Source organism: Psittacula echo (genome assembly GCF_963264785.1).
Source record: "Psittacula echo genome assembly, chromosome: 1".
NCBI lineage: Eukaryota > Metazoa > Chordata > Aves > Psittaciformes > Psittacidae > Psittacula > Psittacula echo.
In genome coordinates this window covers 147,439,789-147,456,292 of record NC_137735.1, presented here as the reverse complement: position 1 = coordinate 147,456,292, position 16,504 = coordinate 147,439,789, and the positions used below count along the sequence as shown (strand labels likewise).

The following is a 16,504-nucleotide window of genomic DNA, read 5'->3' as shown; positions in this document are numbered from 1 at the left end:
ATTGTTTGCCACTGAGAAGAGCCTGGCTCCATCCTCGTGACACTCCCCCTTTATATATTTATATACACTAATAAGGTCACCCCTCAGTCTCCTCTTCTCCAAACTATAGAGACCCAGCTCCCTCAGCCTTTCCTCATAAGGGAGATGCTCCACTCCCTTAATCATCTTAGTTGCCCTGCGCTGGACTCTCTCCAGCAGGTCCCTGTCCTTCTTGAGCTGAGGGGCCCAGAACTGGACACAATATTGAGCAGTGTCAGCCATTCTGGCATTAGAGATGTAGTTAGGTTTTTAAATAGGACAGGTTTTTTTTCTTTGATTCTCTTTCTAATACATGTATGTCAAATTCTTTACTGACTACAATCATATCTAGGTGTTCCTGCTCCGGCAGGGGGATTGGACTAGATGATCTTTTGAGGTCCCTTCCAATTCCTAATATTCTGTGATTCTCTGATATCTGATTTTGCAAACAAGGGTTTGGGAGCAGAGGCTCATTAGACAATGTTTATGCTCCATTCCAGTGAGTTTAAAGTTAAATGTGCAAATGACATTATTTTGTATGTTTTGCTTGGAGAACACCGTAGTGACTACATGAGGCATCTGTAGGATTTCTTAAGTTTTAATTTTGTTCCTCATTAAATTGGGTGTGGCTTTTGGCAAGTCAGTAGTCAGCTATATCTTTGTTTGCTTAGCTATAAAGTGGAGCTTATACTTTACCACCATGCTAGGTAACTGTTTATTGGTGTTTTGAAAATACATAATTCCATGAATGTGCTAAGTATTATTGTTGCTACTGCCAGCCACTCCATGAAAACTAACTCAAAGATGCAGCTGTTTGCATTCATGTGTAAGCCCTTGCCCTTTTGCAGAAATATTTAGGCTTGCATATCAAAGCATACCAGCCTTTAGCAGCTTTCTGTTGTAATCTAAGCGGTGCCACTCTCTCACTTTGAGCAAGCCCCTTGGCCTTTTTTGTTTTTCTTCAAGCTGAACATTATTGTGTATGTATAAATATGTAGAAGTACCATGACCTTTCCCCAGGGCATAGGCCAATCTACTTCTTTGCGCTGTATTTTTCTGCAATGGCTAAGCTAATAATGCCGTTCTGTCCATTCACTGTAAAAAAGAACACTTGTTTTGACATTGCAAAATCATAATCTTCCACTCCTATAGCTACGTGCATGCAATGGTGAAGCATATGTCAGATATGCATGTAATTATACTTAATTGCAAGAAAAAGCTTAGTAGAGTTTACTCCCCAAATAGTTCAGGTAAGCATTCTCTCCAAGTTTTAATTAATCTTTTTTGAGATTCCCAGAGTTGATGAGTTTGTATATCAGAACAATTTTCCTGAATTTCTTTGGTTAGGGCCAGGTTCTTTTGTTGATGCATTTAACAGTTCCTATTTCTTTGACTGTGCAAAATCATTATTTCCATTTGCAAAATCCAGTGATTTTCACAGCTGACTGTCCAACCAGACAAGATACTTATGGGAAAAATAATGACTTCTGACTTCGGTCTTGTGCAGTTATTCTGTTCACTGATCATGAGTAAGGGTGAAGAAAGAATTTGAAGGTCTATTTTTCTTAACTCATTTCATCTGCATGACTAGTATTGAAACCTTAAATGGTATTAGTGATCTCTCTGAATTCCTTCCACAGGAGAAGCAAGAAGAACTCTAGAAACTCATCTCAAACTATAATGAAATGGTTACAGCCTAGGTGAGAATGACCATCTCAGATGTATTGGTATAACATGAAAAGGTTATTTAAATGTGAGGGAGTGGTACTACCTAACGTGCACTAAGATCAGTTTTTTGCATTGTTTCTGCACTGTTTTTCAACTTTGCACAGTTTCAACTTGTGATATGACTAAGATCATTACTGTCTTTTAGAATAGGTAGCATGGTAGGATCAGATTACTGAGAAAAGCTAACCCCTCTGTATTTGCAGAAGACAGAAGCCTAAGCAGGTCAATAAAGTTGCAAATGCTTTAATGAAACCAACTGATATATTTGGGAAAGTGTTACTAGCCTCCTGTGTGTGAAGCCAAAATAGAAGCAGCAGCCTGGAAACTGAATTTGGGTTGGAAATACTTTCTTGGAGTTTAACCTGGTCATGCTCAACATCTGGTCAGTTCGAGAAACAAACATGGTTTGGCCTGTGGGGCAGAGGAAGACAACAGCAAGGAAGCCTGGATAAGATCACTGATCTGCAATGGGAGGAATGAGAGACAGAGAAGGAGTAAAGTTGAGATTAAGTGCGAGGAAACCAATCCCATTCTTCAGTCTACACTTTTGTATTTCTCTTTGGAAGATCAGCACAATATACTCCATTCGGTGAAACGTATACCCTCATGGAAACTCTGTGACTGAGGCCATGCAAACACTACAAAACAGAGAGCTCACATTGCTGGTTAATCGAACAGAAAAAAATTGCTAGTGATCATGTCTCACAAAATTACCTTCTGTGGCTTCTCATTTTTGAGAGACCTAGAAAACATTATCTAAAGAAATAAAATTCATAACTCTTCTGAATACTGAAATACCATTCTTTTCTTTATGACCTATTAAGAATTGCACCATCCACAAGTAACGTGCACTGAAGACCACAAAAGTGACTACAGTTTTTCTTTTTTTTATCTACCTTTTGAAAAATCCCTGTGTAGATTCACAAGCATGTAGTCATCTAGAGTACCTGACATACAGTCATTAGTTTCATTAGCACTAATAGGCAATGTGTATGTCTGTGCTTGATAGCTCCTCCAAGATACTAAATAAATAAGACGCCATTCATAAAGACGAAGGTTCTTTCTTGGGTAACAGTGTGTGAAGAAAAGGATCCTGCAGAGTCCAGGATCTCAGGCACTGCCTGCCTGAAGAAGAGCTTTGTAACTGCATCATCCCTCAGTCTGCTGACTACAAAGAGCTTGGACAAAGGAGTACTTGATGGTGATGATGATTAAAAAGCCCAGTCTTCAGCAGAGATAAATCATAGAACCATTTAGACTGGAAAAGACGTTTAAGATATTGAGTCCAGCAGTTAACCTAGCACTGCTAAGTCCATCACAAAACCATGGCCCTAAGTGCCACATCTACACATCTTTTAAATATCTCCAGGGATGGTGACTCAACCACTTCCCTGGGCAGCCTGTTCCAGTGCTTGACAACCCTTTCTGTGAAGATTTTTTTCTTAATACCTAACCTAAACTTCCTCTGGTACAACTTGAGGCTGTTTCCTCTTGTCCTATCACTTGTTACCTGGGAGAAGAGACCAACACCCACCTTGCTACAACTTCCTCTCAGGAAGCTGTAGACAGTGATGTTTCCCGTAAGCCTCCTTTTCTCCAGGTTAAACAACCCCAGTTCCCTCAGCTGCTCCTCATAAAACTTGCTCTCCAGACCCTTCACCATCTTCACTGCTCTTCTTTGAATATGCTTCAGCGCCTCAATGTCTTTCTTGGAGTGAGGGTCACAAAACTGAGCACAGGGTTTGAAGTGTGGCCTTACCAGTGCCAAGTACAGGGAGACAACAAGTTCCCTAGTCTTGCTGGCCACACTGTAATCTGAGTGTCTTTCTGTAAATATAGTAATCTGAGTATCTAGCTGTAATAGCACTTCTAAATATTACAGTTCAATACTCTGCTGTAGTTAGATAGAGCAGTTATATGGCTCTTAATGTTGCCTGATAACAATTGCAATCTCCTTACAAGTTGACACGTACAGGTCATACCATTCCTTTGGGGTGCTGGACCTTGCAATATGGTACACACTGCCACACTCCTGAGATGTCCTCTGGCTAAACTGAAGTCTGGCATTTCATAGAATTAAGACATCTTGTTTTCACCTTAAAACAGGGTTTGGGACTGGGCAATCAAAAAGGAACAGCAGGGAGAAAACATATTTGACAAGTGTTAGCCATTACCTCATTGGCAAGCAGAAAGAGGGGTGTAAAATGGCTTATAACTTGGAAAAAAACCCTCTCTAATAGCTTGCTAATTTTCTCCTTTGAAGTAGGTCATGAATGTGCATGAAATTAGGGCGGTGTCTAGATACTGCAAGTTCAAAATTACATTTTCATGCACACACAGAGACAGAGCTGCTTCTTTCCTTATTGAGATAATGCAGAAACCTCTGTTTTATTATTGGACAGTTTACCTTTTACCATGGTTGACCTCAATATTGCTTTCAGCAGCTTCTGTTGAAACATTAGTGATGGCTGATTGTACAGAACAATATTGGCACCTCATTCCTTGGCACAATGACTTTCAAAATCCAAAATATATGGGCAGCGGTATCCAGGAAGAAGCTGCTTTATGAGAACTTCTACAGAAAATACTGAGAGGAAAACATCTGAAAGCTGAAAGAAATACTAATGAACTTCTGAACAGGTCTTATCAGCCAGAGGTCCAGTAGATGGATTGGAAAGAAGCCTATTGACTTCTCTTTTTTCACTAAGGTATTATATGTATACACTGGATGCTGATCATGTGATTTGTTCTGAATTAGTAAAGAAATCAAAACACATAAATGTTCCATTATATGAATTCATGCTAACATCAGTACAGGTATTCACCTTGACACAGGCCTTCCTTTCCGTTTAGTTCTTTTTGAACAAAGTTGAACTTTAAATTCAAATATATATAAAAAAAACCACCCCAAACATGGCTTGGGTTATTTTATTCTTGGCTATATCTACTCTTCCTTCCCCTAGCAATTCAACTGTGTTTTGTAATTTATTTCTGGTTTTCTTTTTTCATGTGATATGCTACCATTATGGAATGTGTGCTTTCTATCATGTTCATTCAGGTAATATTGCTAATGCTGGGAAATGACTCCAGAAGGTTCATCTTTCCACTGAGAATATTAAAATATCATGGGCCCTGGGATGCCATATAGAAATTTTTGAAAAATATTCTGTGGTTTATATTAATTGCATTCATATAGAAATATGTCTGCTATTGAATTGGCAGGAATTCTTCTCAAGAAAATGCAAGTCCTAAGCAGAATGTTCCTTCTGACTTCAGGAAGAATCATGATGGTAAGGGAGCAGAGTAAGATCTGTTATGTATGGTATATTCTTCCTATTTGTACTACTTCTGATAATGTATTTGATTTAGATTACATTGTGTTGCATTTTAGATGAAAGTTCTTGGCTTACTACATATAGAAGACCAGTTTCTTCCTTATTGGTGTATATTCTTCTGCTGAGCCCATGAGCAGTGTTTGAGTCTAAAATGAAGAAAAGAATAAAAGAAATAAAAACGTGAAAGTACACTGTATTTTTTGTTATTAACACATTGAGAGTTCCTTCTCCAATAGGATTTTGAATCAGGCTCAGAGCAGAAAATTATTAATTGTTTCTGCTTCTATTTCAGCATTGCGTTATTCCAGTAAGACTAAAGAAAGACAATGCAGTTATGGTAAGTCAGGGTCTTTCTAGACCACTAAGGGGGAAGAAGAGTGATTACTTGAACAGATTTCTTGGGGGAGGGATTTCTGCATAATATTTCAGTGACTGCAGTGCCTGTGGGCTGTTATATAAAAAAAAAAAAAAAAAAAGAATTCTTAAGTAGCAAGAATGTTTATGAAACACTCAATAATTGGGCTATTATGTTAAATAAGCCTCAAGCATAAAATTAAACATTGCTATGTGTGCATGTCAATGTAAGTATTCCATCATTCAGTGATCCCTTGCCTCACTTCAATAGACTTTTGCCCCTTATTTCCAAGAACTTTAGCATACATTTTTTTGTTGTGGAATGATCTTTAAACTTCTATGGAGTTTAATCAGCCTTGTATAAGGTCAGTTTTCAGCTCAGTTGTGGAGTTTTAAGGAGCTGCTTAGGGGATGAAGTTTTTCTAAAATACCTGCTTGTAGGAATATTTAAAGTATATATAAGGATGCTTAAAGCTTAAAAGTATATTTGTCTTTGGTGGGAGCAATGCGTTCTGCTGCCTTCCTCATTGGCACTTGATCTGAGCGGTTGCTTTATAAATGCGAAACAACTGCTCTGTGGCAGAAAGACTTTTCTACCCATTGAGCCCCATTTCACCTCTGTTGCTCATCTTATGGTGCCTCCAGGAATTCCTCAGTGTCAGTCAGAGGCCAGAAATGCTCCTGGACTGGCTGACTGTCATCACCATTCCAATTCCATGATATTTTATTTTGAAAATGCCTCAATTAGTTTTATTTGGAAAATTCCTCTTATTTTCTAAGCTTGTAGTGAGACAACCTTTCTAGGTAAGGCATAGAGGATCTGGAAAACTCTTTATACTCACCTATAGAATTTTTTTAAAATACCTTTTTTGTCAACTTATGAACCTCCATTCCCCTACAAGTCTAACCTTAATTCTGCTTTTCCACTGGAATAACTTCCTTTACATTTTAATCCATGCAAAAGAGTGCTGAAATTGCCCTGTTTTGCTTCTCAAGGCAGATATACCAAGGTAGAAAAGGCCCACATAGATCTGCTTGCATCATTTATGCCCCTTCTAAGCCGTATTTTAAGCCACAAGAGTTTTTTGGATATTATAGTAAAAGAGTTTCCTGGCTGGAATATTTTCTGAAGTGCTCAGCTTTAAGCCTGTACTAGAGAATATATGTGAAAAGCCACTTTTGAATGTGTAATTATGCTGTAAATCTGAATCCAGTAGGTTGGATTAAAATATTTGTCATAAGTGGGTAGCCAGCAAATAATTATTCTCATGAGTCATTTGGCAAACACTGCAAAATAAAGGATACATCTGAGCAGATAGGATTTGAATGTGGAGGTTTCATACACAGGGAAGGAGCTGGAATTTGTTGATTTAGGAATTTTAATAAAACTTTCTTCCAGCTGTACTGCAAATGACCCCATGGGTCTAAATATCTCCATGTGACTTGTTCTCATGAGCATTAAGAATATGTCTAAGTTATTTTGACTATTATTGACAATTGCACATGTACATAAACCCTGTACACAGGCTGGTACCTAAGTAGGTTATGAATTTTGGCCTGACTCTTCAAGTTTCAGTTAACCAAATAGAGCCAAGGTCTCCCAGACCTAATCCTTGCATTTTCAAAGGCTTACTAAGACTTTGAGTTTTGTGACTTTGGCTGGAGTCATTGGGTGCTGAACGATTAAAATCCCTCCAGGCTCTAAAAACTTCTATGAAATGCCAATAGAAAATCCATTAAGACCTTGCAGCAAGGATTATCAATATCAGAGTGACCAGGCATTAAAAATCTTGTCACTGTACATGTTATCAATCTGCCAGAAGTTGCATGTTACTTAAAAATGTTCATACATTTCACAGTTTTTTCTTTGATGCCTTCTTGGAACAGATAAAGATACCCTATCTCATATCAGGCAGATCTTCACCAGTCCACAGCTGGACCTGAATCCTCAGTTTAACCCAAAGATCAAAGAATACTATGCAGAAGTCCCATTCGACATGGTGACGGTGAAGATAGGAGCAGAACCTTCTAACTGTCAATGCCAAGTACATCTTGACGAGAAGAAAGGGCCAAGGTATGAGTGACAAAATATGAGTGTAAAAAATAAAAGTGTCCTTAACTTTGGAAATACATCAAAATATTACAGAATTGTTTTATGTTTCCTTCACCAGCTTCATTGTCCTTCTCTAGACACACTCTGGCACCTCAGTGTCTTTCTTGTAGTGAGTGGCCCAGAACTTAACACAGTATTAAAGACACAGCCTCACCAGTGCTGAGTACAGGGGGCAGTCACTTCCCTAGTCCTGTTGGCCACACTATTTCTGATACAAGACGAAACGCTATTGGCCTTTTTGGCCACCTGGGCACAAACTGGCTCACATTTCGCTGGCTACCAACCAACTTCCCCTGTTCTTTTCCACCGGACAGCTCTCCAGCCACTCTTCCCTAAGCCTATAGCATTGCATGGGGTTGTTGTGACCCAAGTGCAGGTTCTGGAACTGAGCCTTTTTGAAACTCATACAGTTGACATTGTCCCATTGATCCACCCTATTCAGATCCCTCTGTAATGCCTTTCTACTCTTAAGCAGATCAACACACCTGCCCAACTTGGTGTCATCTACAAACTTGCTGAGGGTGCACTTGATCCCCTCATCCAAGTCATTGAAAAAGATATTAAACAGAGCTGACCCCAGTACTGAGCCCTGGGGAACACCACTTACGACTGGCATCAACTGGATTTAACTCCATTCACCACCACTTTTTGAGCCTGGCCATCCAGCCAGATTTTTACCCAACAAAGAGTACACCCATCCAATCCATGTGCAGACAGTTTCTCCAGGAGAATGCTCTAGGAAAGCCTCAAAGGCTTTACTGAAGTCCAGATAAACAACTTCAACAGCCTTTCCCTCTTCTACTAAGTGGGTCACCTTGTCATCAGCAAGAAGCACAGTTTATCTGATCTTTTAGAGAAGTATAAACTTAGAAGACAGGGTAGAGAGCAAAGTTATCACTAAATGTCAAGTTCGAGCGCTGAAACACAATCCATGATGTTTAATTGCTACTCTGATCCCTGGCACAGTTTTGGCTTTCCCAACCATCTCTCTCACAGACAGCATGTGCCAGGGACAATCCCAATAGGTATTTTGGGCATGACTTGGTTTTGGATGTTGGGAGGGACAAAGAGGGTTTATTTATCTGGGTCAGGTAACTCAGAACTAGAGAACTGTTCTATTTACATACTAGCCATTAGTGAGTGGATGAAAGGGAGAGCAGGGACAGTGATGCACTTGGGAGGAAGAATCCTTAACCATTACAGAGCTAGCTTTGCTTCATGGCATGAAAAGCCTATGCAATTCACTGTGTTTTGACTGTCTGTGAAGCAGAAGCTTTGACCTAGAATGTCTGCTATTAACCAGACTGGACGGTTGTTACTGATCTAATGCCTAATATGCTTTCTCTATTTTCTAAAGGAAATGAGTCTTGATTTATCAATTCAAAAGAAGCTCCCATAAAATTCTTCCACTCAGCTTTAGTGTTTTAATGTTAACTGCTCTGGCAGTCAACATGGATGCATGTGAAAAAACTTCCTTCCTTGTAGAAGTAAAATAGAATAGCAATATATCATTTACATTGAAAAGTAAATATGCAGGTTCTGTGTCTTTCAGCATTTCTCATTTCCCTTCATTCACAGATTCCATGTCAGAATTGTTGCCACTGACGTTGTTACCACTAAGTTTCACTGTCGTTGTTTAGTTTTCCTGAAAGAAATGTAAATTGTGACAAATCTCATTTTACACTGGTTTTTTTTTTTTTTTTTATTTAAAATCATATGTATTTTGAAAGAAAAAGAAAATGTTACAAATAGAAACCTCAAGGAGCAAGTAAATTTTATCTGCCATATATAAAGCAGTGTAAATCTTTGTATCTTTAGTGTTTGTTCCACTTCTTTCCTGTTTTGCCTTCCAGCATTGCTAACTACCCCCTTGGCCTTGGATTGAACAAAGTCATTGTTCTTGTAACAGATGATTCGCAGACCAGCCCTCAGGTTGTGAGCAGCTACAAAATCACAATATATCGAGAGGACCGCCCTAGTCTGCCTTTGTTTGATGACTACATGATGTGTGGCTTTGTGCAGGTATTGTCTTTACTTTTTTGCTGTGCAAATTAATACTGAATTTAACTGGTTTCTGTTCATCCAGTGAGATACATTAGTGTACATGGGCCAAAGTTGGTGTAGAGTAAGTTTTGGTACATTAAAATCTGACTTCTAAATGCTATAAATGTATGAAATACAGCATTTAGATAACATTTTGGATATAAAAAGTAAATCTGGCATAAATACCTGTAGCAGTTACCATGTAGTTGAGAATTCCAGGTTAATTAATCCTTTTGGTCAGCAAACCTTACTCATCAGAGAGCTGTTGTCTGCTTGCGAGAAAACAGTCCCTCTGTACCTTGCAGTGGGCAGAGTGCAGTTTTCATAACTATCTATGACATTGGAGCCATGGAAATCCTTTTACCAGGAAAGTTATTTATGATGACAGTGTGTTTATCAGTGTTCAAGACAAATGCTGCTAGATAATTTATGAATGAAATGTGTTAATTCTAGAAGACCAAAAAACATAGTGGAAAAAACCCATTGATGAATCCTTAGGAAGGGATGATTGTTGCTTATATCACATCTATCCAGATATAAGTTTGGGAATGCAAATAAATGACTCCTAACAAATAACAGTCCTTAGGAAGCAGTGGGTTTCTTGGATGAAAAAATGGGAGCCAAGTCTGAATTAGACACAGAATTGGAAGAAAGATAATGAAAGAAAGGACCAGTGAAGCTTTCTGTTCATGAAACTATGGTGTTATTTTTTGTAAGATAGAAAACCTGGGACACACTGGAGCAGTGCTGTTTAGATTACAGAGTTTGAGCACTAAACTTTGGTACTTGATATGGTGGGCAAAGATAAGCCAGTTGATTCAAAGAGGGAAGTGACATGGTAAATCATAATCAAAGGCTTTTGTCTATGGAAGTTTAGGCAGATTAAAAGGTTTGGCAGATTTAAAAGTTTGGCAAATTAAAAGGCAGATTAAATGCTCTCCTATTATTAAAGCATCCAGGATGAATATATTTCATCACAATTAATTCTGCAACCAGGAAGCAGGATTTTTAAAACCATAGTGTTGAAACTGTCATTCTTGTTTATGTCAAATGTCTAACTTATCTTCTTTGTGAAGATCTTTGTATATCAATACATCCTTTTTGTAAACTTTATGTCCCTACTCTGTTTTCTTTCTGTATACTACAAAAGAGGTTGGGAGACCAGGGTGGGAGAAGGCAGAGCATTTTATGTAATGGGACAGATCAAAAGGCATTTTTTTTTTCTTTAGGAGAAATAAGAACTGGGGCTTTAAAACAGGAGCCCAAGAGATTATAAATGTTGATAGGAAATTGTATGTTGACAATAATTATCTCAATCTGCAAATCAGAACTGTCAGATAAAATGCATGTAGTAGTCATGGCCTATTGACTACTGATCCGCATACCTGATTATGGTGCTGTCTAGCTATTCTCTTACACTAATCTTACAAAAGGTCAAGGACTATCTTTTTGCTCTTTGTGCTGGTTCAGCACTAGATGTAGTAGTTGCTACAGTAAAACAAAAATGAACAAATTAATACCTAAGATTTCATTTCAGGTATTTCAATTAGTATGAAAAGGAGAGCAACAGTAGGTTGAGCTGGAGTTACATTACTAGGAGAACACACTGGCTGGAAAGATGTGAGGAAAGTTCTTCTTGTTGCCTCATTTAGAGCATGTGTCTGGGTGTAGGAACAGGAATTCAACCTCATACATATCCTCCCACACTACAGTTTACACTGTTGTTAATGTTTTATGATAGTATTTATGAGACTGAGTATGAATCTTTTGAAGCACTGCAAAGGCAAGGAGATCTAGAATGATAAAAATGAAAGGTGTTTTAGAAGTTTCTTTTGATTGAGCTTAGTTTTCTGCCCATCTGTGAATAACTGCTCCCTACTTAATATAATTGTTCAGAGCTAGGGAGGACTTCAGGAGTTTAGAGTAAAAACGAGATGAAAAGCATTCTTGTGGTATCTAATGAGGTCTGTGAAGATACAGTATGAGATTCTAAAACATTTTTTTTTAGATATATAAAGGCAAACTTATCAGAGTGCATTTAAAAAACAAACAAAGGCTGGAGCTAGAGATAGCAATGGCATTCTAACTCACTCAAAAGCCTACATTTTTTTTCCCCTTTTCCCTACTTGCTAGAACAGAATTTTGCTCATTATGATGTTTTTTATCAATACAAAACTCATGTCTTAAATAGCATCATTACATTCTGCTTTTCATGCCGGAGAACATTATGCAGTTTTTCAGGGTCGGTTAATAGACCCTGACCAATAGAATGAAAGCTTGTTCTCTTAGTAACAAGACACCTGTTTCAGGAGCTAAAGGATAAATACAGCGTGAACTGATGGAGTCTGCTTTGGACACTTGACTAGGCACAACTGGGATCACACATGGGGAGAGAAAGGTCACTGACAGTGGTGTGGTCTTTCTCACAGAAGGCTTCAGTTAAAATTCTAATCCAGTGACTTTTTTCCCTACTTTCTTTCATGTTTAATCCCATTAGGATATTCAGGTTTCACTGCAAGATGATACTATAAGGAAGGTTACAATAAAAAGACGGAGTGCGGGATGTTGTTTCCAGTCTTCTAACAATTCTCATGCAGTTGAATAATCCTGGATTAATTTCAAGGCTATGGAGTGAAGAAGTGTGTCGTTCCAAGCCTTGCAGCTTCTAAAAGGGGAAAAAATATTGTCTTCTCAACTTTTTGATATCAGTTATAAATCCTCATTGCAACCAAATTAGTAAGGGATAAACCGTGGCATCACCTTAGCACCTTCAGCAGCTTTGGCTGGTTTTTATTGTGTGTTCTGTATTTTGACAGTATTGCTTGGGCTGCAAATGGAGAGGTTGTTGGTTTGTGCTTTAACTTGATTTTGTGCAGTTGTTGACAACATTCAAATTAAATGTCCTTGAAAGAAGTGGTGCCATTTCATTATCACCTGTGAAGCTGTGATACCAAGATAGGCAGAACACAAAGCAAGCAGAAAAAACAATGAGCTCTTAAGACTGAGGTATCAGGATTACCATCACGTGAAAGATCCCAGACTACGTACACACTGTCATAAAGGAAAAAAATATTTTATTCATTCTTGCACTGCCCATTATCTTAAAAATGCAAACATTTATCTATGCCTCACTTTAAATATGTGGATGCTACCTCTTTGATAGTTAATCTTTGCAATCATGGAAAGCAACTATGCTTAGAGAACCTTGTTTGACATTATGAACTTTTGTACCCATACTGTCCTTGCTGCCACATGTTTTTTGGTGTTTGTTTTTTGTTGGAGGTTTTTGTGTATTGTTTTTTTCTTTGATTGGTTTTTTTGGTTTTGTTTTTTTTTTTTTTTTAGTAATACAGTCATTTATTTGTTTTTGCACTTGCAATATGAGGTAATATGAGGTAATATTATACTTTATAGCCATATCATTATCTTTGTCTGTGCATTTGCACAAAATGTGAAAAGGCTCTTTCCAGAATAGTGCAGTGCAGTAGGCTGATTCTTTGGCTGTTCTACAGCTTTCTCAGCTCTGAGAGAACAGACTTACAGGAGAACAGCTTTAAAAACTTCCTTGATTTTTATAGAACACCTTATTCTTAAGTACTATTCTCCCTTATGTTTTTATTAACTGTTTCATTGTATTCATTTCTTAGAGTCCAGATAGCATAAGAAGTCCAACAGAGCTGATAATGAGATATGATAATGAGATACTGGTATAGAATTGCTGACTGTGTAATGCAGCTGGCAACAAGATACCAGCAGCAAGATGTTGATTTCTCTTTCTGTCTACTAAGCTTCCATGGATGAAAAAACAAGCAAGATCTAGGCCTAATATCATAACTATATTTAACTTTTTCTTAGTCTTTGAAAGGTAAAGATAAGAAAACCCTTTAGAAAGGAAGAATTAAAAAAAATCAAAGTAATTTCATTTCTTCTGTTATGTAAGATATGAGAATACTTTGTTTTTCAGGTCAAGTTATGAGTTTCCCAAGGAAAATAAAATGTCCTTACTTAATTTTAAACTGTTTACTGTTACACCTTTCACACCAGACAGTACAAGTAAAACTTATGAATTGTAGAAACATGAATTAATACTTTGCCTAGTGCTTTCATGCAGAGATTGCAAAGAACCTTGCAAATATTAGATAATGTCCATAAAATAAAAAGAAATAAGAAAAGATTAGGAGAGAAACAAAGTATTTGTCCTGTAGTAGGACAGGCTGGAAGCACATGAGTCTTTTCTGTATTTCCCACCCATCTCTTCTATTCTTAAGGCACTGCACATGCCATGTACAGACTCTCAGGCTTTGCAGGGCTTCTTGAAGCAGCAGTTAATATTTTTGCTAGTTCTGGGTTTGACTTGCTTGAAAACACAGAGAAAGTGTATCTCTGGAACTGAATATACAACCTAACTTTATCAGCAACCAGACTGTATCTTATTTGCAAAGTTAGCTCACATCTCTGTCAAAGAATAAAAGAATACCTATGTAGGAGCAATCATGCATTCTTTAGCCTTCTCAGATCTAGAGTTGGCAAGAATTTTATGCAGTTGTTCTGAATTTTTCAGAAAGCAACAGAAAATGCCACAAACTCAAAAAAAAAAAAAAAAAAAGGTTGAGTCCAATTGTTGGAGTTTTTCTTTCTTTTTTTTTTTTTTTTTTAAGCTTTCTGATTATGAAAAACATTTAAAAAAGCATATGCTTTCTTCAAAAGAAGATATTTTGATTCAAAGAGTGTTCCTTGATGAAAGATATTCAAAATTTATATTGGCACAACTGTTAAGCTAAAGATTTTAGCTATTGTGCAGTCCAGAATACTCTGTTTTCAAGGAGAGAGTGGCTGGGACAAGCAAAAAACCCACTCATTGTTAGATTTGAAATACTCAAGCCTATACTCTAAACTTTCTTCAGAAATACTGGTGACAGCATAATATGACAGTCATGTTTTCCAGGGCCAATGCCAACTTAAGCGTCCCTTTCGCTGCTCTCAGCTACTCATGAACTAGATGGAAGAACGTTTTTTTTAAAGGGACTAGTTTCTAGGATAAAGTTTCTAACTTCTCTATGTGAGCACAAAGGAAGGGGTAGGTGCAGGGGCAGAAGTGAGCAGCTGGGCACAGAATAGTGGCTGTGGGTGCTGCTTAAGGCAACCTTTACTTTCTTCATAAAACAAATTCACATTGAGATTTAAAGCTCCTGAAAGTGAATATATATAGCTGAAGAAACAGAGACCCGGTTTTAAATGAGGAGGAGCTTCATGCAGAAGTTGTAGAAGGGATTTATGTGTGAAAACAGACAAAAGATTAGAAGTACACTAGTACTAGAAGTACATGTGTATTATTTAAGAGATTTAATATTAAATATTTAATATTAAATATTTAATAGATTAAATAAATTATTAAATAAAGTGTTAATTATTTGGGGTTGCAACCCACTCCCCAGGGCAGACAAAGCAATGTTCGCCTAACCTTGAAGAGCAAATACGTAGCAAACTGAATACATTGTTAAACTGGAGGAATTTCAGATGAAAGCCACAAAATTATTAGAGAGTTAGTACAGAGAGACTGCCGTTAAAAGGAAAGTAAGGGCTTACATATTCAACTGCTGTATGTCAACATAGTTCAATTTATTTCAGGTGAGCAATTTAAAATTACACTGGTGGAGTACCTGTCCTGACAGAAACTTACAGCTAAATTCTCTTCCATTATATATGCTAGACAAAGGTAGTGAGTGAATTCACTTGCATAAAACTTCTGGTATTGTTCATAATTTTCCTAAATATTCATAGTCAAACAGCTCAGGAAAATCTAAAAACTATTTGAAGGGGTTTTAAAGTATTTAAAGATCAAGGGACCATGGGATAGTCATAATTCACTGTAAGTATAAAATTAATGAGCACCTAAATGATAATAAAACTTGTTGCTTCTAAAAAGTATAAGTATATGAAGATACAGAAAGTAAAGGTGTAAATAACAAATGCATTGAGCTACTTTGCAAGTAGAAAGTTATTTTCTGTTTATATCTCAGAACAAAATATTTTGTAGAGTCAGCATATTCTGTTTTGTCAACCACTGGAGGAAAAATTCTTGCCACGTTTTAATTATAACAAGACTTTCGTGATGATTTAAAGCATTGCTTTGTAGATGAATCAGAGGAACAATTAATCATTGTGATGGATCTTCTTTACATTTATGCTGTTCTGTGCTGAACTTCTTTTGGATCTCAGCATCAGAAACGTGGCTGTTAGGATGGATAATCATGATCAGCGGCCACTATCTGCTACTTTAAGGAAAGGTCTCAAAAACTCAACAGAGCATATATCTGTCCTTTGGGGTAATTGATGTAACACTCTGTTGGGTTTTTTCCTAGAAATCAAACAGTGACTTCTTTCACCTACACAGTTGACCTCATTCAGAGTCTGCACTATGATCTGATAATCATGGATTCCCATAACATAAATATCAGTCAGATATCTGTCAGGCTCTACCAGGCCATGAAGAGAAAATAGGCACAAGGTGGGAAGAACCAACATAAGAATGAGTTTGGCTCTGCTTCTACTTAGGTATCTCTTTCTCTAAGCATGGAATGCAAATTTGCTTTACAGTTTTATCCTATAGCTCCAGTAGGCTGTGCCTGATTAGAACCATCATCGTACTCTCCAGCATTTTGGGGTTGCCACATTCCAGAGCTCAAACTTTGAGGCTCAGCTCCACATTGGGTCCAGCTGCTTGGAGAAAAGCATGTAGTCTTCTGGCTTACTGCATTTTGCTTACTCTCCTGATTTTATATTAATTGTGCTTAGTCTTCTTTATATAGCTAAGTTTCCTGTTTAACATGTGATGGAAGATTAATACCAGATACCCTCTAGGAAATGTCTCCAGAAGTATTAGGCAGAGACTGAAGAGAGAGGATGTTTCCAT

General features: G+C 37.5%; 1 protein-coding gene across 1 annotated transcript in view; it reads left to right on the top strand.

Annotated features, from left to right (window-relative positions):
• CPED1 (cadherin like and PC-esterase domain containing 1) overlaps window positions 1-16,504 on the top strand; it is a gene marked incomplete at both ends in the record, with an annotated part of 153,978 nt that overhangs the window by 73,643 nt on the left and 63,831 nt on the right. The window contains 5 exon segments of the mRNA XM_080626642.1: window positions 1,659-1,718; window positions 4,969-5,036; window positions 5,374-5,418; window positions 7,323-7,509; window positions 9,402-9,570. Coding sequence (XP_080482768.1) covers window positions 1,659-1,718; window positions 4,969-5,036; window positions 5,374-5,418; window positions 7,323-7,509; window positions 9,402-9,570 — 529 coding nt within the window.